The sequence below is a fragment of the Aotus nancymaae genome, unplaced genomic scaffold (genome assembly GCF_030222135.1).
Source record: "Aotus nancymaae isolate 86718 unplaced genomic scaffold, 86718_ANA_hifiasm-v0.15.2.pri h1tg000062l, whole genome shotgun sequence".
Taxonomy (NCBI): domain Eukaryota; kingdom Metazoa; phylum Chordata; class Mammalia; order Primates; family Aotidae; genus Aotus; species Aotus nancymaae.
Genome location: NW_026988476.1, coordinates 20,389,919 through 20,416,251, shown reverse-complemented (window position 1 = coordinate 20,416,251; position 26,333 = coordinate 20,389,919). Strand labels below are relative to the sequence as shown.

The window sequence follows — 26,333 nt, the reverse complement described above, 5'->3', positions numbered from 1 at the left end:
ATTAGCTTTGGCAGGTATTGCCAAAGAGTTTTCCAAAGTGTTTGTCCCCATTTATACTCTCATTAGCAGTATATGAGAGTTCCAGTGCTCTATATCCTCAACTAACACTTGGTATTGCTTATTGTTTTTATTTTAGCCATTTTAGTGGATATGTTGTAGTAGTATATTATGATTTTAATTTATATTTCCTCATGGACTTATACATTTATGCACCTTTGTATGTATTTATTGACCATTTGGATATTTTATTTTGTGAAGTATCTGTTTGAGTTCTTTTCCCACCTTTGTATTGGGTTGACTGTCTTTCTTATAATTATTAATTCTTACTCAATTTTAGGACATACGTAGTGTGGATATGAGTCTTTTCGTTGGAGACATATATATATGCATACATATATATGTATATATATACACAAAAAAACTATCACAGATACCTTCTACCACTCTGTAGCATGTCATTTTACTCTTTTTTTTTTTTTGAGATACAGGGTCTCACTCTGTCACCCATGCTGGAGTGCACTGGTATGATCACAGCTCACTGCAATCTTGAACTCCTGAGCTCAAGCGATCTTCCTGCCTCACCCTCCTGAGTGGTTAGGACTACAGGTGTGTGTCACCACACCCAGCTAATTTTGTATTTTTATATTTTTGCAGAGATGGGGTCTTGCTATGTTACCTAGGCTGATCTCGAGCTCTATGGCTCAAATGATCCTCCTGCCTTGACCTCTCGAAGTACTGGGATTGCAGCATTTCACTTTTTAAATATTGTCTTTAGTTTAACAGAAATTCCTAATCTTAATGTTACCAATTTATGCATATGTTTGTCTTTTATGCTTAGCGTTTCTTTGTGCTCTAGTTAAATTTTCTGGATGCATTCAAAAACTTGGTAAGAAAAGTAAAATAGAAAAAAAAAGAAATCTTTACCTAGCCCAAGGTCTGGAAGATACATGTTTTTCTAAAAGTTTTACCGCTTTACCTTTCACATTTAGATCTGCAGTCCATTTGGAATTGATTTTTATATATGGTATAAGTAGGGGCCAAGGTACATTTTTTTCCCTATTTGGATATCCAGTTGAGTCAGCATCATTTATCAAAAGAACCATTATTTCCCCACCCGTGCTGTAGTATTGCCTTTATGATATCAGATATATGGTGGGTATATGTCTGGACTCCATTCTGTTCCATTGCCTCTTCTGTGCTGCTACCGTAATGTTTAATTATAGTAGCCTTTTTTTTTTTTGAAATGGCATTTTACTCTGTCACCAGGCTGGAGTGCAGTGATATTATCACAGCTCACCATGGCCAACTAATTTTTAAAAGTTTTGTAAAGACAGAGTCTCACCATATTGCTTAGGCTGGTCTTGAACTCCTGGGCTCAGGTGATCTTTCTGCCATGGCCTCTGAAAGTGCTAGGAATAGAAGCATGAGCCACTGCACTCAGCCTATAGTAGCTTTTTAATAGGTCTAGGTATCTGGTAGAGTAAGGCCTTGAGTTTTTTTTCTTCAACATTGTCTTGGCTATTCTTGGATCTTTACATTTCTACATAAATTTTAGAGTTAATTTGCCAAACTCTACAAGATAACCTGTTATGATTTTGATTGAGATTGTACTCAATCTGTATGTCTGTGTGGAGACAATTTACATCTTTGTAGTATGGAGTCTTCCAGTCCTTGAACATCATACATCCCTCCATTTGTCTGGATCTGCTTTAATTTATTACATAATGTATTATAATTTTCAGAATAGAATTCTTGCATGGCATGTGTCTCTTACATTTATAGCTGCAATTTGTATTTGATGTTTTCTGATACTCTCATGAATAGTATTTTTATTTAAAGTTCATTTTTTGTTTGTTGCAGGTATGTGAAAATACAATTGACTTCTGACCTTGTATCCAATTTTCTAGTTAAATTCACTTATTGGTTTTAATTAATTTGTATATAAATTCTTTTGGATTTTTATACCCATTTTATCTGCATATAATAATTATTTTATTTCTTCCTTTCTGATTCATATACTTGGCTGACCCAATGTTTAATGCTAGTTTATATGTGTTTTTCATTTATTTTTACAAGCTGCTTCATCCTTTCAGCTTTTGCTTTATTTATCTCTGGTTGTAAAGTTAAAGTTGGGTCAAAATATGCAAGATTTTCTTAATTCATGTAAAGCTCCTAAGAAGCTGATAGTAACTAGGAGTCTAAACAGTGTTGAATGAGTTCCTCCTGCAGGGAAAGTTATAGCATCTTCATCTCCAGCAAGCCACCTATTCCTTTTCTGGTACCCAGTCAGGATAATCAAAGTATTTTGCTTGTGGGATACACTAGGTCTTGGTACTTCCCTTTCCTCCCCTCATATTTCTTATCTGTCTGAGACAGTAAATTAATGACTGATTTGTTTTTAAGTAGAATATTTTCATTGACATCTTATTTTGGCCACCTGCTTATTTCACACTCTGGGCAAATTCTAAATGGTCAGAGTTGGCAAATTCTGTCCTGTAGGCCAAATTCATCATGCCACCTGTTTTTGTATGGCCTGAAAGCTAATGTTTTTTCCATTTTAAGTGTGTTAAAAAAATTAAAAGAAGAACATTATTTTGTGATGAATTAAAATTTTATGAAATTCAACAGGGCATGGTGGTGGTTGCCTGTAAATCCCAGCCACTCGGGAGGCTAAGTCAGGAGAATTGCTTGAACCTGGGAGGCGGAGGTTGCAGTGAGCAGAAACTGGGCAACTGCACTCAAGCCTGGGTGACGGAGCAAGACTCTTGTCTCAAAAAAAAAAAAAATTATATGAAATTCACATTTCAGTGTCCATAAAGTTTTATTGAAATACAACTTTACATATTCATTTATGTATTATTGTCTATAGCTGTTTTTGTGTCAAACAGCCTTGTTGAATAGTTGTAACAGAGATCATAAACCTAGTCAGAAATATTTACTATCTGTCTCTTATAAAAAAAAGGTTGCTGGGGCTGGGCTTGGTGGCTCATGCCTGTAATCCCAGCACTTTGGGATGCTGAAGTGGGCAGATCATGACGTGGTTTATATTCCCCCTTTGCCTGACGTGTTACATTTAATTCATTATTTTATTCTGTTTATTTTTTTAAGGCATATCAATCTTTTTTAGAGTGAAATAGGCTATTTTAAAACAATGGGGAGAGATTCTGGCATTTTATAAAAGTAGGGTTGTGACTAACTGATATAAGGGCTGGTTGTTTAGACTGAAGCTATGCCTCAAGGAAAAAAAATGCTAGTATTAAAATTAAGAAATTAGGAGGCTGTTATGTATGTGGGAGCAGAAAGTGTGTGGGAAAGCTCTGTACTTTTTGCTCAATTTTGCTATGAACTTAAAACTTATCTTAAAACAGAGTCTACTTAAAAAAAGTTTACTTAAAAAATTTAGATTATCACTGTGATGTGTCTAGCTGTGGAGCAAAAGAAAAGAAAAGAAAAAAAAATTTAGATTAAACCCACTTCCTGTTTCTTATCTATACAGTGCATTACAAAACTATTGAGTGTGTGTCGGCCAGGCTTGGTGGCTCATGCCTGTAATCCCAGAACTTTGGGAGGCTGAGGCAGGCGGATCATGAGGTGAAGAGATGGAGACCATCTTGGCCAACATGGAGAAACCCCAAATGTACTAAAAATACACAAATTAGCTCTCTAGCTACTCGGGAGGCTGAGGCAGAGAATTGCTTGAACCCAGGAGGCAGGGGTTGCAGTGAGCCGACGTTGCTCCACTACACTCCAGCCTGGTGACAGAGCGAGACTCTGTTTTAAAAAAAAACAACAAAAAAAACTATTGAGTGTGTTAAAAGACAAAACTTCAAAAGATTTAAAGATCAAATTAGCTTTTTTAGCGATTCATGAATCAAGGAGCTTTTCATTCAAAGATTTAGAAAAGGCTCGCTGACCCGGGCGCTGTGGCTCACACCTGTAATCCCAGCACTTTGGGATGCTGAGGCGGGTGGATCACGAGGTCAAGACATCGAGACCATCCTGGTTAACATGGTGAAACCCCATCTCTACTAAAAATACAAAAAAAATAGCTGGGCGTGGTGGCGCTTGCCTGTAATCCCAGCTACTCAGGAGGCTGAGGCAGGAGAATTGCCTGAACCCAGGAGGTGGAGGTTGCGGTGAGCCGAGATCGCGCCACTGCACTCCAGCCTGGGTAACAAGATTGAAACTCCGTTTCAAAAAAAAAAAAAAAAAAGAAAAGGCTTGCTGATGAGCTGACCAGAGAAGTTTGGCTTTATAGGCAGAAAGGGGCTGAAGAAAGCAATAACAGAGGACAAAAAGCAGATTGGTTCTTCCAAAGTTACTTTCCTTATAAGTTTAAAACAGAGAAGACTTCCTTATCAAGCTGGCTAAAACCAGCCTGTTTGGTAACTTGGCTGTTATCTCTTGTGATTTTTTAGAAGGTCTAATAAACAACTTGGATTCGGTCTGGAGAGGAGGAATTTTAGCATGAGTGACTCCATTTTGGTTTGGTCTGTAGAGGCCTAATACAGAGGCTTAGTGCGAAACAGTGGCTTCCTACACATTTTATTAACATGTCCTTCCTGAAAATATGCTAAATCTATTGCTGTTTCATAGCTTCATATGATTTTGATGGAATTTGATTGTGAAACTAAGATATCAGCATCTCACTGACATGTTTTCAAAAAGCTAACAGAAAGGATTTTGAATTTTTACAACACAAAGAAATGATTGATATACCAATTACCCTGATTTGATCATTACATATTTTATACACATACTGAAATATCATTGTGTTCCATAAATATGTACAATTATTGGCTGGGTACAGTGGCTAACGCCTATAATCCCAGCACTTTGGGAGGCCGAGGTGGGAGGATCATTTGAGGTCAGCAGTTTGAAACCAGCCTTGCCAACATGGTGAAACCCCATCTGTACTAAAAATACAAAAAAATAGCCAGGTGCGGTGGCGGGTGCCTGTAGTCATTCCCACTTGGGAGTTTGAGGCAGAATTGCTTGAATCTGGGAGGCGGAAATTGCAGTGAGCGAAGATCGCGCCACTGCACTCCAACCTGGGCGACAGAGCAAGACTCCATCTCAAAAAGAAAAATGAAAGAAAAAAGTAAAAATACAATTATTTTGTGTCAGCTACAAATAAAAGTTTCAAAAAATTTTTAAAAAGACTTTCACAGCCGGGTGTGGTGGCTCACGCATATAACCCCAAGCACTTTGGGAGGCTGAGGCGGTGGATCATGAGGTCAGGAGTTCGAGACCAGCCTGACCACTATGGTGAAACCCTGTCTCTACTAAAAATACAAAAATTAGCCAGGTGTGGTGATGTGCATTGGTAGCTCCAGCTGGTTGGGAAGCTGAGGCAGAAGAATTGCTTGAACCTGGCAGGCGGAGGTTGCAGTGAGCCGAGATTGTACCACTGTACTCCAGCCTAGGCAACAGAGCAAGACACCATCTCAAGAAAGAAACAAAAAAGGCCAGGCGCAGTAGCTCACAGTTGTAATCCTAACACTTTGGGAGGCCGAGGCAGGCAGATCACGAGGTCAAGAGATCAAGACCAGCCTGGCCAACATGGTGAAACTCTGTCTCCACTTAAAATAAAAAATTAGCCAGGCATGGTGGCATACACCTGTAGTCCCAGCTATTCAGAAGGCTGAGGCAGAAGAATCGCTTGAACCCGGGAGGTGAAGGTTGCAGTGAGCCAAGGTCGTGCCACTGCACTCCAGCCTGGCAACAGACAGAGCGAGACTCCGTCTCAAAAAAAAAGACTTTCACTGATGTGCTCCTATCAAGTATTACCTTTAAGAATGAAACAGTTGGTAACCTCCTTCAAAAGGACATGCCAATTTTTAACACCTTTTAATTTTTATTTGCTTATGAAAAGTCTTTCAAATGTCAAGATTGTTTTTAAAAAGAAAAAATTACATCTTAGCTGCTGGCCCCATTGTAGATTTGGTTATGAAAATAATTTAATTGTAGAGTTTGAAAAACAGGATTACTGCTATCCTAGTGGTATTGAAAATTGGAAAATTGGTCTATCTGATTGTTGTTTGTTGTGTATCCTTGTTAAGGCTTTACAGATAGAAAAAATCAGAACAGGAACCCATGATTCTTTATATCATGCTTTACCGAAAAAAACAAAACTTTTCAGATGTTGTAAAGGTTGTGGATGAGTCTGGATATTGTTCTCTGCACCTGATGATGTGACCATCACAGGTCTTTGGAATGAGGGAGATGAGATATGTGTGCATAGGTAATGAAATTATATATATATATGTATTATGCATATCTTTGTGTCTTAAAATGAGGAAACTGTTGCTTTCCCAGTGTTACACAGCTCCTAAAGAGTTCTCCACCCCAAGATCTGACTCAGAACTGGTATTTTTTCTGTTTGTTTTAACCAAAGGTTTTTTTGATTACTATGTGCCAAACACTATGGTAGGCACTGTAAATATGAAGATGAATAAGGCATGGCTGTCAACATGAAAGAAGTTTATAGTGTAAAAGAAGATATAGTTTTGATATAGTGATAAGTATTCTATAGAGCTGGTACTCTCTCCTGCATCAATGTTAAAGGAACACTTTTAGCTTAGTACAAGTGTTTATGAAAGCTTCAGAGACAAACCCCACTCAAAAGATAATGAGTAAAGTAACTTATAAAAGAGGCATATTCCCCTTCTCTCTGAGGCCTCCACTGAAGTGACGTACTTTATATAATTCCAAGTTGTAATCATTAGTGTTTACATGTATTTAGGGATGGCAATGTATAGTAGAAAATGTAGTTTGATTATTTTCTAAAGATGTCTTGAGTAAAGTCTTCCTTCCCCACCAACCTCACCACTACTATAGGAATAGTGGGTAAAATGTCCATGGTACTGGGTCACTTCTGTTTTCTGCAGGCCCCCTAGAAAGAAGTTTACCAGGGTATCTCTAAAGAGCTTCTTAGACCAGGTCCCTTTAAGAAAACCCAAGTGTCACCATGGAAAGGCCCTTGGAAAATTTTTTTTCTTTCTTCTTTTTTTTTTTTTGAGACGGAGTTTCGCTCTTGTTACCCAGGCTGGAGTGCAATGGTGTGATCTCGGCTCACCGCAACCTCCACCTCCTGGGTTCAGGCAATTCTCCTGCCTCAGCCTCCTGAGTAGCTGGGACTACAGGCACGTGCTGCCATGCCCAGCTAATTTTTTGTATTTTTAGTAGAGATGGGGTTTCACCATGTTAACCAGGATGGTCTCGATGTCTTGACCTCGTGATCCACCCGCCTCGGCCTCCCAAAGTGCTGGGATTACAGGCATGAGCCACTGTGCCCAGTGGCCCTTGGAAAATTTTAAACTGCCTCTGTAAACTTTGACTTGGGAGGATAACTCTTTTTATTTTTTTAAAGTACTTGCAGAGCAGGGCTACCCCACAGGCAGTATGCCTAGAGTAGCTGAAGATAACTCTTGAATCTTCTCTTTCTGGGCATATCCTCACTGCTATGCTGACCTCTGGTCTGCTGATGCTTTTGCCATTTTGTTAACACTGTTAGTCAATCACATGTTCATCTGTTCCTCTGTATCCTGACTGAGATGTACTCTCAACTTTCCCTGTCCTGCTTGCCTGATTCTTGACTGGTTTGGACCTGCCAAGGCCTCAGATTTCAGTCTCTGACCTACTGACCTAGGCAGTTCATGCCCAACCTTCTGGATGACAGACATAGCTAGCCTTTCCACTGACACCACCCCAACTTGGCAGCTTCTACCTTGCAGCTAGTCCTAGGCCAGAGCATTGGATTGCTTGGTGATGGTGACTCTTTCACCTTTCTGTAACACACATGTATAGGTGGGGCACACCAGCATCTAATGAGGAGGGGAAAAGCCAAGGCAAGAAAGAAAACAAGGGATACCTTCTGGGGAAGTTCTGGAAGGTAGTGAGGAGAATCTTGTATGTTTAAACACAGCCCTCAAATTCAGTCCTTCAGTAACTGAGTGTCTTCAGCGTGTCAGACATTGTGGAGGGTAATAGGGGCATAAGATGAATAAGGAAGCTATTTGGGATTGCAAAAAACTATTGATCAGAATGAAGCACTTTTACAGAATGTTTTTATACCTCTGTCATACTTGTCACATAATTTTATGCTAGGTAAGGAAGTTTCATGGACTAATCTCTCTTGGTATTATCCTAAGTGAGCTTCTAAGATTATCATATCCAAAATATTGTTTATAGGTTGATTGAGTTATAGTTACTGACATGTGATTTAGGCAATGACTAGGTCTAAATAAAGTCTTATGTTTATCAACTGTATCAAAACAGAAGGAATGATTTTCTATACTTGGCAAATACTCTCATATTCTAGAAATGAGACTGTCAGGAAAACTCCACAGAAGTGATATACTTTATGTAATTCCAGATTGTAATCTTTAGTGTTTACATGTATTTAGGGGTGGCAATATATAGTAGAAAATGTAGTTTGATTATTTTCTAAAGGTGTCTTGAATAAAGTTCTTCCTTCCCCATCAACCTCACCACTGTTATAGGTAAAAATGATGAAGTTTACTAAACATTGGTTTCAGTTTGTTAAGAGACTGTTGATGTTTTGGGAGTCTTTACCCTCAGTGTGACCTGTCATTAGGAAACATTCATCACAGGTGGATATCAAAGTGAAAATCTTCCAAGGGCCAAGCAGGTAAATGTGTTGGGGTGATGATAGGTGATGAATACAAGAGTGAGAGCTTTACAATAGTATTATATCAGATATTATTTTAAAAACCACAACGACGATAGTGCTGTGCTGGCCAAATGAGAAGATGGCAGAATTTACCAATAGCATTCAGCTTCTGGGTGTTATCCTGGATACCAGGCTACTTTCTTGGGGAAATTGATTGGGAGAACTGATATACTCACATACAAAAAAAGCCAACAGAAAATGGTGCTATTAACAATGATCACCAAAATGTAGTCAGTACTTACTGTGTGAAGTTCTCCTCTTATCCTTTTCTTTAGAATTAGGCATGGCAATGACACATTCAACAGTTATTCTAAAAAAATAAAATAAGGATGTGTTATATGGGTCATTCATCTATGCATTGTTGAGCGTTGATTTGGACGTGTCTTGAGGGACAAAAACAGAAACAAAGAACAGTCTGTTAATTTCTTGTATTACCTGAAGAAAAAGTTTGAGTTAACCACATAAAATCTTCATTCCATATTTTTAGTCTCCAAGGGTCTGGGCAGCAAGTCAAAGCAATGCTCTGCAAACATTGTGAGTAACTAGAACAACTCTGATTTCTTACTAAGTGTGTACAACATATGATATACTTCTGGGGAAATCTCACTAGAGCTTATTTAAAACATAATTGTTTGATGATACGGAATTCAACTCAGAATCAGATCTAAGTCAGATCAGAATCGGGTATGGTGAAGGATAAATAAATGGGAAAAACTCATTGTAGCAGCAAGAAGAGTCTGGCAAAATCAACTCCTCTAAAGGACAAAATTGTTTCTTTATAGAGATTTTGTCACTAGCAAGTATTATTTCTCTTATCTGTTATCTTTTCATAATTCTGTTTCAGGGTCTAATGGCTATTGATTGTCCACATACTGGCATTGTGGACTATCGGCAGGTGGCTTTGTCATTTGCCCAAGATTTCCAGGAAGCAGGTGGCTCTGTCTTGACCAATTTTGAAGTAAAAGATATTGAAATGGCTAAAGAAGGGCCTTCAGGAAGTATAGATGGTAAGCCATCCTTGTCTTTTCTATTGAATATAGTCAGCCCTCCATATCCATGAGTTCTACATCTGTGGTTTTAACCAACCACAGATGAAAATTATTTGGGGGAAAAAAAAATAACAGTAGAACAATATATAATACAAATAAAAAAGATAGTATAACAAAAAATATACCATTTACATTGCATTATGTATTATAAGTAATCTAGAGATTATCTAAACTGTCCAGAGTATGTGCACAGGTTATATGCAAATGCTATGTGCCATTTTATATAAGGGACTTGAGTAACCTTGAATTTTTGTATTTGTGGGGTTCCTGGAACCTGTCCTCCTTGGATACTAATAGAACAGCTGTACTTACATTGATTTTTTTTAAAAATTGGGATTTTTTGGGGGGTTGTGCTGGTGAGAGGACTACTAGGAGGTAGGCTAGAGTAGGGTGCAGAACCAGAGGTAGGTGTAGAAGGGACAATGTGAGAGAACTGTGATTACTGGAGGGTGTGCTGGTAGAACCAGGCCCCGGTCTGACACTTCTGACTGGTGCTAAAATCTGAACTGCCAAGGCTGTTTATGGAAAATTAGTCTCCAGACACTTCCCTGCCCTGTAGGTTAGAGTCAGAATCTCTTGGCAATGTTTGTTAAAAATGCACTTTTTTTTATTTTTTGGAGATGGGGTCTTACTCTGTCATCTAGGCTGGAGTGCAGTGCGATCCCAGCTCACTGTAACCTTCACCTCCCAGGCTCAAGTGATCCTCCCACCTCAGCCTCCAGAGTAGCTGAAACTACAGGTGCTTGCTACTACATCCAGCTAATTTTTCTATTTTTTTTCCTTTTAATTTTAATTTTTATACAGACGAGGTCTCACTATGTTGCCCGGGCTGGTATAGAACTCCCAAGCTTAAGTGATTCCCCCTCCTCAGCCTCCCAAAGTGCTAGGATTACAGGTGTGAGCCACCATACCTGGCCCAATTTTTGTATTTTTTATAGAGATGGGGTTCCACCGTGTTGCCCAGGCTGCTCTTGAACGCCTGGACTCAAGTGATCTGCCCACTCGACCTCCCAAAGTACTAGGATTACGGGCATGAGCCACTGTGTCTGGCCAGTAGCTAACATTTTTTAAGTACTTGATGCTTTCCAAGTATTAACTCATTTGACTCTTACAGTTCTCTGTAGCAGGGTACCATTTTTACTCACATTTTTTAGGGTGAGAAAACTGAAGCACAGAGAGAGTAAGAAACTTGGCTGTGGTTGTACAAGTAGTAAGTGGTGGAGTTTGGATCTGAACTCAGACTGTCTATACCTAAAGCCCACATGGTTAATTACTGAACTATACTGGACCCACACCATGTTCCCCACAAGCTGAATAACCAGCAAGGATTTCAAATTAACAAGATGCCGATGGAAAGCTTCATTGGTTTAATGAAGACAGAAGAGTTTGAGAAATTGGGTGGTTAGAATGAAGGAAAAAGACTGGCTCTGAAGCACAACAGGAAGGTGGAAGCTAAGAGGCTGGACTAGGAAAGTAGGACACCAAAGTAATTGCAGAGGGGAGGTCTAGGAAAGGGTTGCTTAATCCTGACACTATTGATACTGGGGGAAGATTATTCTTTGTTGTAGGGGGCTATCCAGTGCACTGCAGGATGTTTTGCAGTAACCCTGTTTTCTGTCCACTAGATGCCAGTATCATCATGCCCCCAAGTGATGACAATTAATAATGTCTCTAAACATTGGCAAATGTTCCCTGAGAGTTGGGGATAAAGGAATCACTCCTGGTTGAGAACCATTGCTCTAGACTTACAGTTAGACTAGTTTGAACAATCAGGAATAGAAATAAACCAGTAGACTAAAGGACAACGAACCATGAATTGAAGAATTTTGAAAGTTCCTATAAAATCAGAGTTTTGTAACTATGAATGATAATTTATTTGTATTTTTGTGACAGAGTTTCACCTTGTCGCCCAGGCTGGAATGCCATGGCATGATCTTGGCTCACTGCAACCTCTGCCTCCTGGGTTCAAGCAATTATCCTGCCTCAGCCTCCCAAAGTGTTGGGATTATCGGTGTGAGCCACTGCACCCAGCCTGAATGATAATTTATTATGCTCTTGGAAAGGAGAGAAAAAAATTTCATATAACGTCTCCTTTTTGGTTTATTCATCTATATAAACATGTAAATTAGTCTTCCGCTGTGCTAGACTTTATCACTCCTAGGGAACACATGCTATTCTGGAGAATCGTTTTTTCCTTTCTCTCTCCATTAGAAGTCTGGACAGCAAATCAAATGGTAAAATTAAAATTTGCAAAAGTACTTGGAGAGGCCAAGGAGGGAAGATCACTTGAGGCCAGTATAAGACCAGCCTGGGCAACATAATGAGACCCTGTCTCTACAAAAAATTTTAAAAATTAGCTGAGTGTGGTAAGCACGCACCTGTAGTCCCAGCTACTTAGGAGGCTGAGGCAGGAGGATCACTTGAGCACAGGAGTTTGAGGCTGCAGTGAGCTATAATTGCACCACTGCCCTCCAGCCTGGGCAACAGAGTGAGATCCTGTCTCAAAAAAAAATTTTTTTTTAGGGCTGGGCACAGTGGCTCACACCTGTAATCCCAGCACTTTGGGAGGCTGAGGTAGGTGGATTGCTTGAGCTCAGGAGTTCAAGACCAGCCTGGGCAACATGATGAGACCCCATCTTTACTAAACTTTTTTTTTTTTCATTTAAAATGTAAATAAAGTAATTTTTTTGACTTGCAAAATCCTATGGGACTCAAATGTCTAGCTTACTGGTATAACTATTTAGGTTCTGTATCTCTAAATTGCAAACATAGTAGGAAAATTGGCAAACCTGGTATCTATGTGAAGACCAAACAGGACTGAACTGATCCTTTTATTAATAGCTGTAAATATGTCTGTGTAAAGCAGTGACCTGGGAGGTGTGGTGGCTCACGTCTGTAATCCCATGCTTTGGAAGGCTGAGGCTGGTGGATCACCTGAGGTCAGGAGTTCCAGACCAGACTTGCCAACATGGTGAAGTCTCGTCTCTACTAAAAATACAAAAATTATCTGGGTGTGAGTGTGTGTGCCGGTAATCCCAGCTACTCGGGAGGCTGAGGCAGGAGAATTGCTGGAATCCGATAGGTGGAGGCTGCAGTGAGCTGAGATTGCACCACTGCACTGCTCTCCAGCCTGGGCAACAGAGTGAGATTCCATCTCAAAAAAAAAAAAAAAGCAGTGACCCATATGGCTCAGTCTTATAGAAGTGACCACCAAGGAGTAATTTTCAAAAAAACTTTTTCTTGTATATTCCTTTTTTTTTTTTCTTTTGAGATGGAGTCTCACTCTGTTGCCCAGACCGGAGTGCAATGGCACAATCTTGGCTTATTCCAACTGCTGCCTCTTGAGTTCAATCGATTCTCCTGCCTCAGCCTCCTGAGTAGCTGGGATTACAGGCATGCACCATCAAGCCCAGTTAATTTTGTATTTTTAGTAGACAGGGTTTCACAACCCTGGTCTCGAACTCCTGACCTCAGGTAACCCACCCACCTTGGCCCCCTTTCCCCTCCCCCTTCCCTCCCCTCCCCTCCTCTCCCCTTCCCTCCCCTCCCCTCCCCTTTCCTTTTCCTTCACTTCCATTTTTCCCCCTTTTTCTTCCCTTCCCTTTTTCTTCCCTTCTCTTTTCTTCCTTTCCTTTTTTTTTTTGAGATGGAGTTTCGCTCTTGTTACCCAGGCTGGAGTGCAACGGCGCGGTCTCGGCTCACCACAACCTCCACCTCCTGGGTTCAAGCAATTCTCCTGCCTCAGCCTCCCGAGTAGCTGGGACTACAGGCATGCGCCACCATGCCCAGCTAATTTTTTTATATTTTTAGTAGAGACGGGGTTTCATCTTGTTGACCAGGATGGTCTGGATCTCTTGACCTCGTGATCCACCCACCTCGGCCTCCCAAAGTGCTGGGATTATAGGCGTGAGCCACCATGCCTGGCCCTTGAGCCACCACGCCTGGCCCTTTCTTCTTTCTTATGAAAAGAGATGAGGTCTCACATGTTGCCTATGCTGGTCTTTTTTTTTTTTTTTTTTTTGACGAAGTCTTGCTGTGTTGCCCAGGCTGGAGTGCAGTGGCACAATCTTGGCTCACTGCAACCTCCGCCCCCTGGGTTCAAGCAATTCTCCTGCCTCAGCCTCCCAAGTAGTTGGGACTATAGGTGCGTGGCACCATACCCAGCTAATTTTTTGTTTTTTAGCAGAGACCGGATTTCACCATGTCAGCCAGGGTAGTCTCGATCTCCTGACTTCGTGATCCACCCACCTCGGCCTCCCAAAGTGCTAGAATTACATGCGTGAGCCACTGCGCCCGCCAGCCCAGCCCAACCCATGCTAGTCTTGAGCCCCCAGGCTCAAATGACCTGCCCATCTTGGCCTCCCAAAATGCTGGGATTACAAGAATGAGCCATTGTGCCTGGCCCAAAATGCAAATTTTAGCATCACCCAGACTTACTGAATCAGACTGTCTGGGAATAGCACCTACTAATAAGCCTTTAGTGATTCTTAGACAAACCCAGGTTTCAGAATGTCAGAATGACAGCCTAAGGTCATAAAGTGACTTGGCCATTTGGAACTCACCCACCTCACTCCCACAGTTTCAGACTGCACTTAAAGTTTGTTTTGTTTTGCTTTGAGGGCATTAATATTTTTTTGTCCAAATGATATATTTTTGAACCTTCTGTTTGCTGCTGAGAAATTTGAAGGAGAAAAAAAGTAGTGTTCTTTCTACCTTGACAGTTTTTTTTTTGTTTTTTTTTTTGAGATGGAGTCTCGCACTGGCGCCCAGGCTACAGTGCAGTGGCGCGATCTCAGCTCACTACAATCTGTGCCTCCCAGGATCAAGCGATTCTCCTGCCTCAGCCTCCCAAGTAGCTGGGATTACAGGCACCTACCATCATGCCTGGCCAACTTTTTTGTATTTTTAGTAGAGACAGGGTTTCACCATGTTGGCCAGGCTGACCTCATGATCCACTGGTCTCAGCCTCCCAAAGTGCTGGGATTATAGGTGTGAGTCACCCCACCCAACCCTTTGACAGGTTTTTAAGGAGATCTAGGCTATCTGAATCATTCTGTCTTTCTAAATTCTAAGATGATGAGCAAAATTGTTAAATAATTAGGATTCCTTTAGGTAGGCAGCATAATAAATCAAATTTATGATACAAGTAGATTGTGTTCTTCATCTGCTCTATATATGCTTTATAAAACTTTGAGATCCCATGTATCTGAGTGGGAACTAATTTAAAAAATGGTCAATTTTTTATTGGAAGTTTTTGTGTTGCGAGAACTCTTGCTTCTCTAGAAAACATGGAACCTGCAAGGAATCCAGTAAGCAACACTTGGATGACAAGGTTTCTCATATCATAGCTTTAGCTCTGTGGGAAAATACATACTGATTTATCATGATCCATTTTACAGTGTGATTTCCAGGATTATAGTTCAGAGAAAAGCTGTGTCTATGTTAGAGGTTAGGTGGAGAATGATTTATAAGTATAGATGAGTTAAAATCAAGCTAAAAACAGCTGGAGTTTTATATGTTGTTAAGTATGAATGTATTTAATCATTATTTGGTAAAAAGTTTCAGAGTGAACTGTAGGGTGCAATCATAGTAATGACAGGAAAAAATTATTTAAGTTTGTTACCAGTATAATATTTCAAATCGTGTTGGCCTAAAAATAAATGTTTTACTTATTCTTTTTTTCAGGAATGAAATATCTGATTGTTATAAAGAATACAAAGGTAAAGATTCTTAAGCAAAACTGCTGGTTACTTTCTTTCCCTCCCCTTTCTTAAAAATTAAATTAATCCACAGTGCTGTATTTTAAGTTATTGAATGACATTTGTCTGATATAAAAGTAATGAGAGAATTTCTTTTAGGGCAGTTTAACAGCTTTTCTTTTAAGGAGGGTTTGAACTTCGGAATGTCCTCATAAAGTGGCTGTGCTGGCAAAGAACAAGATTATAAGCATATGGAGTATTTAATTTTAGGGCAAAACTGATAGATATTTTATCACTCTGCCTACTGAGCTCCACTAACTTATTAACTCTATAAATTAGAAGACTTTGTTAGAGAGAGTATGCAGGTTGTACAGAGGGAGATGGACTGCTTTCTTTCATCTTCATATAGACCTGAAGCAAGAACCACTGAATGGCATAGAAGCAGTGGATTCCCTGTAGGTTCGCTGCATTAGGTTGTACGCAAGGGAGCAGAGTCATTAATGACTGCTATAGAATTTATTATAGGTGTAAGACTTTACACAATTGTGGAAGTTTCTGGGGAAGCAGAGAATCAGAAGAAAGTTGATGGATCAGTAACTGGGAAACAGACCTGAATATGGAGCTGGAACTCACTGGACAGTGGGTACCTCTTTGTCACCTCATTGGACTAGGATGACCTTCAGAGAATAATGCCTGCTGACTTACTTTTGCCACCAGATTATATGCAGCTCCTGTTTTCATCAACTTTAAGTTGGAACCATGAAGAGAAGGGGATTCTGTTGAGCATAGTTCCCAGCTTAACCAAATGGACCCAGTACAAATCCCTATAGTCTACCCTTTGTCAACCTTACATTTGTCCATGCCCCTTATAACTTTAGAAGCATATTAGCTTCCAAATAAAGACAGTAGTAAAAGTATGCTTCCACCTAACAAGGTATAACTATCCTTCATAGAACTGAAGGCATGCTAATTAACTCTCAAAAAATACACAAAATTAGGCCGGGTGCCGTGGCTCACGCCTATAATCCCAGCACTTTGGGAGGCCGAGGCAGGCAGATCACGAGGTCAGGAGATCAAGACCATCCTGGCCAACATGGTGAAACCCCGTCTCTACTAAAAATACAAAAAAATTAGCTGAACTTGGTGGCGCGCGCCTGTAGTCCCAGCTACTCGGGAGGCTGAGGCAGGAGGATGGCTTGAACCCGAGAGGCGAAGGTTTCAGTGAGCCGAGATCATGCCACTGCACTCCAGCCTGGTGACAGCATGAGACTCCATTTCAAAAAAAGTTACAAAGTCGGGACTGGCGCTGTGGCTCGCCTGTAATCCCAGCACTTTGGGAGGCCGAGGCGGGTGGATCACGAGGTCAAGAGATCGAGACTATCCTGGTCAACATGGTGAAACCCCGTCTCTACTAAAAATACAAAAAATTAGCTGGGCATGGTGGTGCGTGCCTGTAATCCCAGCTACTCGGGAGGCTGAGACAGGAGACTTGCCTGAACCTAGGAGGCGGAGGTTGCGGTGAGCTGAGATCGCGCCATTGCACTTGAGCCTGGGTAACAAGAGCGAGACTCCGTCTCAAAAAAAAAAAAAAGTTACAAAGTCTACTTTATCCATCCTGGATTGTGTTTAATTTTTTCTAGTTGAGTTACACACCCCCTTTGAGATCTTGTAACTTAAATGCTAAGATATAAGGTTAACCACTATTTAAGCATCTTAGATTAGTAGTTCTCAACTTGAAGCAGTTTTGCTCCTCGGGGAGCATTTGGCAATGTTTGGAGGCATTTTTGTTTTTTTTTTTTGAAACAGAGTTTCATTCTTGTTGCCCAGGCTGGAGTGCAACTGCACAATCTCAGTTCATCCCAACCTCCACCACCTGACTTCAAGTGATTATTCTGCCTCAGCCTTGCTAGTAGTTGGGATTATAGGCATGCACCACCACACTCAGCTAATTTTGTATTTTTAGTAGAGACGGGATTTCTCCATGTTGTTCAGGCAGGTCTTGAACTCCCCACCTCAGGTGATCCACCCACCTCAGCCTCCCAAAGTGCTGGGATTATAGGTGTGAGTTCTCCGCCCCAATGTTTTTGATTCTCACAACTGGAAGCGGGGAGGGGCACAGGTACTGTGATTTGATGGGTAGATACCAGGAATGTTGCTAAACATCCTTCAGTGTGGGGAACAGGCCTCCAAAACAAAGAAATGTCTAGCCCAAAGTCAGTAGTGCTGAGGTTGAGAAACCCTGTGTTAGATAATGCAGGAATGGTAGAGATGAGCGTATTAATCTTCTCAGACTGCGTAACCAAATAGCACAAAATGAGTGGCCCACAGTTCTGGAGGCTGGAAGTCCAAGATTAAGGTGCTGGTAGGGTTGATTTCTGGCTTGTTAATGGCTGTCTTCTTACTATGTCCTCACATGGCCTCTTCTCTGTGTCTGCCTAGAAAGAGAGAGCATAATCTTGGGTGTCTCTTCCTCTTATAAGGATAGCAGTCATATTGGATTAGTCCCTACCCTTATGACCTAATTTAACCTTAATTACCTCCCTAAAGGCCCTGTCTCCAAATATAGTTCACATCACTTCAACATATGAATTGGGGTTGGGGGCGGGGGGCACAATTCAGTCTGTAGCAATGGGAATAAAGAATGAATTAGGTAATGTATAGACAAATACATTTATTATTTTAAAGTAAAGAAGAACTACTCGGATTATAACATCCCTCGTTTCTGTAACTATGTGGCCATAGCCAATATTTATAATTTCCTTCCCCTGCTATTCATTTCATATTCTCTTTGCATTTGGCAAGCATCTCAGCTGGTCATGGTTTCTAGTTTGGGGGTGTAGCTCAAACTTTCATTCCTGAAGTCTGTGCCATTAGCAGCCCTGGCTGTTCTGGGTCAAGGTAGTTTTCAGTAGCTTTTATAGCAGGATAGGGGAATACTAAGAGAAGCTTCAGGAGATACATATTCCAGGCATATTCCTCTTTATCATCTCCAAGCCTAGTTGTGGTAGCAACTCTATTTTCTTGAGAGTCAGGATTAGTTAACCAATTCAGTACAGCAATCCCCTCTTTGATTTACTGGCAAGGGCGCAGTGGCTCACGCCTATAATCACAGCACTTTGGGTGGCCAAGGTGGCCAGGTGTTGCAGTATCAAATTCCAGTTTAATGGAACCACTGCTTATTCTCTGATGGAAGTATTTCTCCCTTGGGAACTAAGAACTCTAGATAATAAGACTAAACTTGTGGGGATAGAGTGCAAAAATTTCATGTAGTGGATCATCAGGGTAATAGTAAGGAACCACTCTCATTTGTACCTCAGTTTTCAGATCTGTGAATTCTGGCTATGGGAGAAACAATACCATACATTAATCATTGATTTACTCACACAGAGCATCCTGGAGGACAGTGCCCCAGCCCTGCAAGGAGTTGCCAGCCAACTAGTGCTATTACTTCTTTTTTTTTTTTTTTGTGCTATTACTTCTAAAGCCCATTTCAATTTCTGTCACCCAGTGGCTTCAGGGTGATGAGGAAAATGGTAAAATCAGTGAATTCCATGGGTCTGAGCCTATAGCTGTATTTCATCTGCTACAGAGTAAGTTCATTGATTAGAAGTAATGCTTCTGTGTTAAATACCATGATGGTGAATAAAACATCTCATAAGTTCACACATGGTGACTTTGGCAGAAGCATTATAGACAGGGAAGATGAATTTATATTCAGAGCAAATGTCTATTCCAGTGAGAAATAAGTGCTGCCTTTTCTATGATGAAAGTGGTCTAGGGACCATATCAGTGGCTCTGTTGATCTCTGCTATTGGCAGATTGAGCACTCAGTAGTAGCTGTAGACAGATCAGCCTTGATGAGTAAGTCCATGTTGCCAAGCCTATGCATCACCTCCATCCTTGCTACCATAACTGTTTTTTCCAGCTTTATGTTTACATCGTGAAATGATTATCACAATCAAGTTATTTGATGTCACATCTGTCACCTCACATAGTCACTATGTGTGTGTGATGAGAACACTTAGATTTGCTATCTTAGTAATATACCAGACAGTATTATTACCTATAGTCGCCATACTGTATATTAGATTTCTAGAACTTATTCATCCTATAACTGAAAGTTTGTACTCTTTGACTAATATCATCCCATTCCAGCCCACCCCACTCCCAGTCCCTATCAACCATCATTGTACTCTTTTTCTATGAGTTCAATGTGGATTTTTTGTTTGTTTTTTGTTATTGTTTTTTGCTTTTTGAGATGGCATTTTGCTCTTGTCACCCAGGCTGAAGTGCAGTGGCACCATGTTATCTCACTGCAACCTCTGCCTCCCTGGTTCAAGTGATTCTCCAGCCTCAGCCTCTAGAATAGCTGGGATTACAGGTGTCCACTACCATGCCCAGCTAATTTTTTGTATTTTTAATAGAGGCAGGATTTTACTATGTTGGGCAGGCTGATCTCAAACTTCTGACCTCGTGATCCGCCCACCTCACCCTCCCAAAGTGCTGGAATTACAGGTGTGAGCCACCATTCCCAGCCAATAAGTTCAACTTTTTACATCCCACATGTAATTGAGGTCATACAATATTTGTATTTCACTGTCTGGCTTATTTCATTTAGCACAATACCTTCCACACTCATCCATGTTGTCACAAATGGCAGGATTTCCTTTTTATGGCTGAATAGTATTACATTGTGTATATAGATCACATTTTCTTTATCCATTCATCTGTCAGTGGACACTTAAGTTGTTCTCATGTCTTGGCTGTTGTGAATAATGCTGCAATGAATGTGAGAATGCAGATATCTCCTTGAGGTAGTGGTTTTGTTTTCTTTGGGTGTATACCCAGAGGAAATTATATGGTGGTTCTATTTTTAATTTGGCTCATATGGTAGTTCTATTTTTAATTTTTCGAGGAGCATCCATACCATTTCCCATGATGGCTGTCCAATTTACATTCCCATCAAGAGGGCATCCTGCATCCTTACCAATGCTTGTTTTGTTTTGTCTTTTTGATAATAGACATCCTGACAGATGGGAGATAATATCTTATTGTGGTTTTGATTTTCCTGATGATTAGTGATTTGAACACCTTTACATGTATCCATTGGCTATCTGTATATCTTCTTTGAAAAAAAATACATAAAAATATATATTCAGGTCCTTCCCCCTCCTTTTTTTTTTTTTTTTTTTTTTTTGAGACAGGGTCTCTATCACCCTGGCTGAAGTCCACTGGCATGATCATGGCCCACTGCAGCCTCAAACTCCTGGACTCAAGCTGTCCTCCTGCCTCAGCCTCCCAAGTAGTGGGATTATAGGCACGTGCTGCCATGCCCAGCTTCTTTGCCCATTTTTTAATCAGCTTATTTGTTCTTTTGCTTTTGAGTTATATGAGTTTCTTACGTATTTTGGATATTAACCTGTTATCAGATGTATGGTTTGCAAATATTTTCTCCAATCTGTAGGCAGTCTTTTTATTGTTGTCATTTTTTTTTGCTGTACAGAAGCTTTTTAGTTTGATATAGTCCCACTTGTTTATTTTTGCCTTTGTTGCCTGTGCTTTTGATGCCCTATCAAAAAAAAAAAATCATTGCTAAGACCAATGTCTCCCCTATGTTTTCTTCCAAGAGTCTTAGTTTTTAATCTAAAATCTTTAATCTTTTAATTTTAATATTTAATCCAGTTCAAGTTAATTTTTGTGAATGATGTAAGATAGGAGTCCAGTTTCATTCTTTTTTTTTTTTTTTTTTCCGAGATGGAGTTTCGCTCTTGTTACCCAGGCTGGAGTGCAATGGCGCGATCTCGGCTCACTGCAACCTCCCACTTCCTGGGTTCAGGCAATTCTCCTGCCTCAGCCTCCTGAGTAGCTGGGATTACAGGCACGCGCCACCATGCCCAGCTAATTTTTTGTATTTTTAGTAGAGACGGGGCTTCACCATGTTGACCAGGATGGTCTCGATGTCTTGACCTCGTGATCCACCCGCCTCGGCCTCCCAAAGTGCTGGGATTACAGGCGTGAGCCACCGCGCCCGGCCCCAGTTTCATTCTTTTGCATGGATATATCCAGTTTTCCCAACACCATTTATTGGAGACTAACTTTATGCCTAATCATTTAGTTCATGATGCCATCAGGTAAAGACAGGGGTGCCTAGAGAAAGAGGCTAACTAACATCCACAGAGCAGGTCATCTTTTTCTACTGATTATTAAAATCGTCCTTGGCCAAGGTTATTTTTCAGTGAGCATTCATATGTAACTCAAATATCTTTACTCTCTGAAGCTATTTGGAGTGATCCATTCATATACCTTTCTCCAGAGGTCCTTTCCCTGTCCATCCAGCCAAACCATTAGTTGTTGCACATGAAACAGTGTAGATCCATACCTCTGGCCATCTGTCCTTCTAAAGTAAGATAAACAACCAGATGTAGTGTTCAGAGATCTGCCCACTGAGAATATTTTCCTTCACCACAGTCCTTCAGGGCCACGCATGAGTGGGGCTCTGGTGCTGTGGCTGTTCACTTTTGTGTGGTATCAGAATATTGTGCAGAACCATTTGTAAACCTGGCCTATATTTTTTCTTCCTTGGCCAACTGGTCATAGAGAACTCCCTGTGAGGCTATAGAGGCAAGTTGATAGGAAGGAGGCAGTTTAGCAGGAGTAGGGACCATGGGAATTTGAACCACTTGCCTCTGCAACTTACGTGTGCCAGCAGGACCTGTACAACCCTTATAATTCTTGATGATGGAATGCTGCTGTACACACCCAATTTTGTTGCTTGATGAGTCAAATAGCAATACCCAGTTAATAATGGGTAGTTCATATGGCAACTTAGTGACCTGTGGTCAAGTGCAGTCAAAGCCAGAAGCACTTTCTCAAAAGGAGGATAATTATCTGCAGAGGATGGTATAACCTTCCTCTAAAAACCCTAAAGTTCTGTGGTATGATTTGCCTACAGGTGCCTGCCAAGGGCTCTATAAAGCATGACTGTCTGCTGCAGGCACTTCAATGACCATCAGATTTGCTGGGTCACGTGACCCAAGTGGCAGGCTTTCCATTCAAAGAATTAAAATTCTGTTTCTGTGCCTGCCTTCATCTAAGGGGCATTTTCACTAGAGTATAGTATTATATGATAGAATATATACAGGGGCCTATGATATACCAGTGGATATATACTTTACCCAGAGTTAACAATAGTTGCCGTTCTTTATTTTGGCATTTTAAGTTAGTATAGTTTTGGGGTTCACATTTAAATTGGGGGGGTCCACTTGCCAGGTTGAAATGGCTTTATGAAAAGTTAAAAGGAATTTTTTCTTTTTGAGACAATCTCGCTCTGTTGCCCAGGCTGGAGTGCAGAGGCACGATCTTGGCTCTCTGCAAGCTCTGCCTCCCAGATGAAAGTGATTGTTGTGCCTCAGCAACGTGAGTTGCCAGGATTACAGGTGTGTCTCACCATGCTTGGTTAATTTTTGCATTTTTAGTAGAGACAGGGCTTTGCCATTTGGCCAGGCTGGTCTTGAACTCCTGGCCCCAAGCGATCTACCCATCTCAGCCTCCCAGAGTGCTGGGATTACAGGTGTGAGCCACTGTGCCTGGCAGGGGATTTTTAAAATAATTTTTTTGCAGGGAGGATTTGCTAATTAGAGACTTATACATTGGATATGGGGGAAAAATCTGCTTCACTTATGAAAGAGCAATAGACATGCATGGTTTATTTTTGCCTTCTTAAAATTCTTTTTTTTTTTTTAATTAGAGACTTTATCTCTAATAAAACTTATAGAGACAAGATCTCCTTATGTTGCCCAGGCTGGTCTCGAATTCCTGGGCTCAAGTGATCCTCCCACTTTGGCCTCCCAAAGTGTTGGGACTACAGGAGTGAGCCACTGTGCCCAGCCTAAAAGAAATTTATGTTGAACTGATGTATCATTTGAAGTTTACCTAAATTTTAATTTGGAAGTAAAATTAATATGTTACTGAATTTAATTATTGTTTCACATATAGCATAAAATGATTTCAGAGACCTGTGATAGTTTTTGATAATTTCTTTCTTCAGAACTGTTGCTTAAGCTTTTAAAGAGAACTATTAGGTTATTGCATGCTGGTACTATTTTATAAATTCTGTTATTATCTTTACATCTATCATAGGTCTTATCTGCATTATTTTATTCCAAGAACAAAAGAACTGCCAATCTTTTACGTAGTAACTAAAGATTTGTATCACAAAAATACTTCTCATACTTCTGGTATATAACTCTAGATGAACAGGAAAGATATTAACCTATTTAGAAGAAGGTATTTTTGGCTGGGTGTGGTGACTCATGCCTGTAGTTCCAGTTACTTGCTTAGGCAGGAGAATCACTTGAACCCAAGAGGTTGATTGAGGCTGTAGTGAGCCAGGACTGCTCCATTGTACTCCAGCCTGGGTGACAGAGCAAGACCTAGACAGCCCTTTTGACTTCAAAGGTCTTAAAATGATCATGGCTTAGTCTAGCTAATTTGAATTCACTATGGAGATGTTTCATCGAATTTTTGTACAAAATATGACATGTATAACTCCTGAAAAGAGGCTTAACTTTCTAGCAAGGGCAAAAATAGGATCCATACAGAGGTGAAAATTTAGCTCAATACAATAAGGCTAAATAGTAAGGCCTAGAAAGAAAAAAAATGGTGAGTCAACTGAGAACTCTGAGGCTTCAAAAATAGGTCATCTGGGAAGAAGATCTAAGAATAAGAACAGTTGCTAGGTGTTGTGAGAAATAAAGAGATGGGAATTCGAGTATGGTGGTGCATGCAGGATAAATGAAGTCATTTAGGAAATACGGTACCAAATTGGCTAAACTTGACGAGTAAAATTAAAAATAAGCAGATGATAATCACAAAATAAAATTTATAGGAAATCATAACAGCCTAACATTAGCAGTCTCTTACTCACTAAAGCAAACCTAATATGTAGTATGTGCTCTCAGTAAATGTGGATTGAATGAATGAGATTTCTAAAGTATCCTCAGTTTGCAAAGTAGATGCTGATCAGGAAGGAGAAATTGGTTGGTGGGTAGGTTACAGTTGCAATTGAGCAGGATTATTGAGTATGAAGCAACTGAAGAGTAACAGGGTAATTGCTCAAATATAGGAGAAGCTGGTTGCAGTACAGAGGTTGCCTTTTAATAAGAAGCTTACAGACCCTTTGACTTCAGTGCCAGAGATGTTACAGATGTCATCTATATTAATAGGTAACAACTTTATTTTTAAAAATGATTTTACATGCTTATATTTTTCATGTAGGAAGTTTTGTCTTTCTTGATATTCTACTTCTTGGGTAAATCCCCATATTTGTGATTGGTATATTGAATTTTTTTATTAATCCAAATTAAAAGCTGTGGGTTGGGTTGGGGAGCAAAAAAAAAAAAATTGATGTTTGCGTCTTTGCGCAACAAATAGTTAAGAGGCTCCCTGCTAGGTCCTAATAAACAGATTTGTATGTATTTGTGTGCATGCATGTGTACCTTATTATGTATCCTTACTAGGTCGACCATTATTATTGCTAAAGTACAAAATTTAAGGTGACATCCTCTTACATGCCACTGTCCTTAGTTTATAGCTGCCACCTAAATACTAAAGAATATATTTTGCTGATACCTGTATTGAATATCCTCTTTTAGAAAAAATTGAATTTCTCTACATTTTTTCTTTTCTATCACCTGTTTTTCCCTTCTTGACCTATTCTGCTCCTCTCTGCTTTATACAAATAACTGTTCTTTTATTTTGCACTAGGGAGAGGAAATTCGATGTCAGTATGTTGTGACTTGTGCAGGACTTTACTCAGACCGTATTTCAGAGTTGAGTGGCTGCACTTCTGATCCTCGAATTGTACCATTCCGAGGAGATTACCTGCTCTTGAAGCCTGAAAAATGTTATCTTGTAAAAGGAAATATTTATCCGGTAGGTAATGACGCTTCCTACTTCTCATTTTTCTCAAGCAGGTGGTGGGCATAAAGGAGATGAAAACAACTTTTACTTGGGTCAGAAGTAAGAGAGATTTTGAAGGAGTGTTTGTAAGCATTTCATCTGTTTCTCTTGTGGTTAAATCCCTAAATCTTTATCCCAGTGTCATGGTTATTAAATTGTAATTAATTGCCTGCAATTACATGTCTCCAGAAAGCATGAGTGCACTATGGGAAGTGCTATCAAGAAGGAACTGGATTCTTCCTCCTCTCTGGTGGAGGGAATGGGAGAACCTTCCCTTATGGAAGTCCCTGATACCCAACCCTTTTCCTCAGTTCACTATCTATAGGTGTAGAAAAGGGACGTTGCCACTCTGTAGTTTTAGGGAGTAGAAGATAGAGGTGTTTAAATGAAGAGTTTCATTCTTTTGTCTGGAAATACCCTGGAAATGAATGAATCTCTTAAAATATATTAGGTTGAACCAGATGAAATAGTAAGTATTCAGCTATTTCATATTTCTGACCTTGACAAAACATGAATTTAATCTGCTTCAACTGCATGTATCTGTACTTTGCAGAAGCCTGTGCTATGAATGTGTGTTTTTTTCTGGCAGCTCTGATGTTACTTGCCAGTCACAGACATCCCTTGTGAGAGACAGAGAATAACCTGAAGTAGGACAGTTCATCTTTTTTTTCCTTTACCCAGAAAGATGCGTAGATGGAACAATGTATTAGTGTTAATAGCATCAGAGTTTCTCTTTCTTTTTCTATTTTTCTTTTTTTTTTTTTTTTTGAGACAGAGTCTCACTCTGTCACCCAGGCTGGAGTGCAATGGTGTGATCTTGGCTCACTGCAACCTTTGCCTCCCGGGTTCAAGCGATTTTTGTGCCTCAGCCTCCCAAGTAGCTAGGATCACAGGTGCACACCAGCACGCTTGCCTAATTTTTGTGTTTTT

The 26,333-nt window shown here is 40.2% G+C and overlaps 1 protein-coding gene across 2 annotated transcripts in view; it reads left to right on the top strand.

Moving 5' to 3' along the window:
• L2HGDH (L-2-hydroxyglutarate dehydrogenase) overlaps positions 1 to 26,333 on the top strand; it is a 72,411-nt gene that overhangs the window by 21,150 nt on the left and 24,928 nt on the right. For both annotated transcript variants that reach the window (XM_012456247.2, XM_012456248.3), the window contains exons 5-7: positions 9,540 to 9,702; positions 15,430 to 15,464; positions 25,209 to 25,376. In XM_012456247.2, the coding sequence (XP_012311670.2) occupies positions 9,540 to 9,702; positions 15,430 to 15,464; positions 25,209 to 25,376 (366 nt within the window). The remainder of the gene's footprint in view (positions 1 to 9,539; positions 9,703 to 15,429; positions 15,465 to 25,208; positions 25,377 to 26,333) is intronic.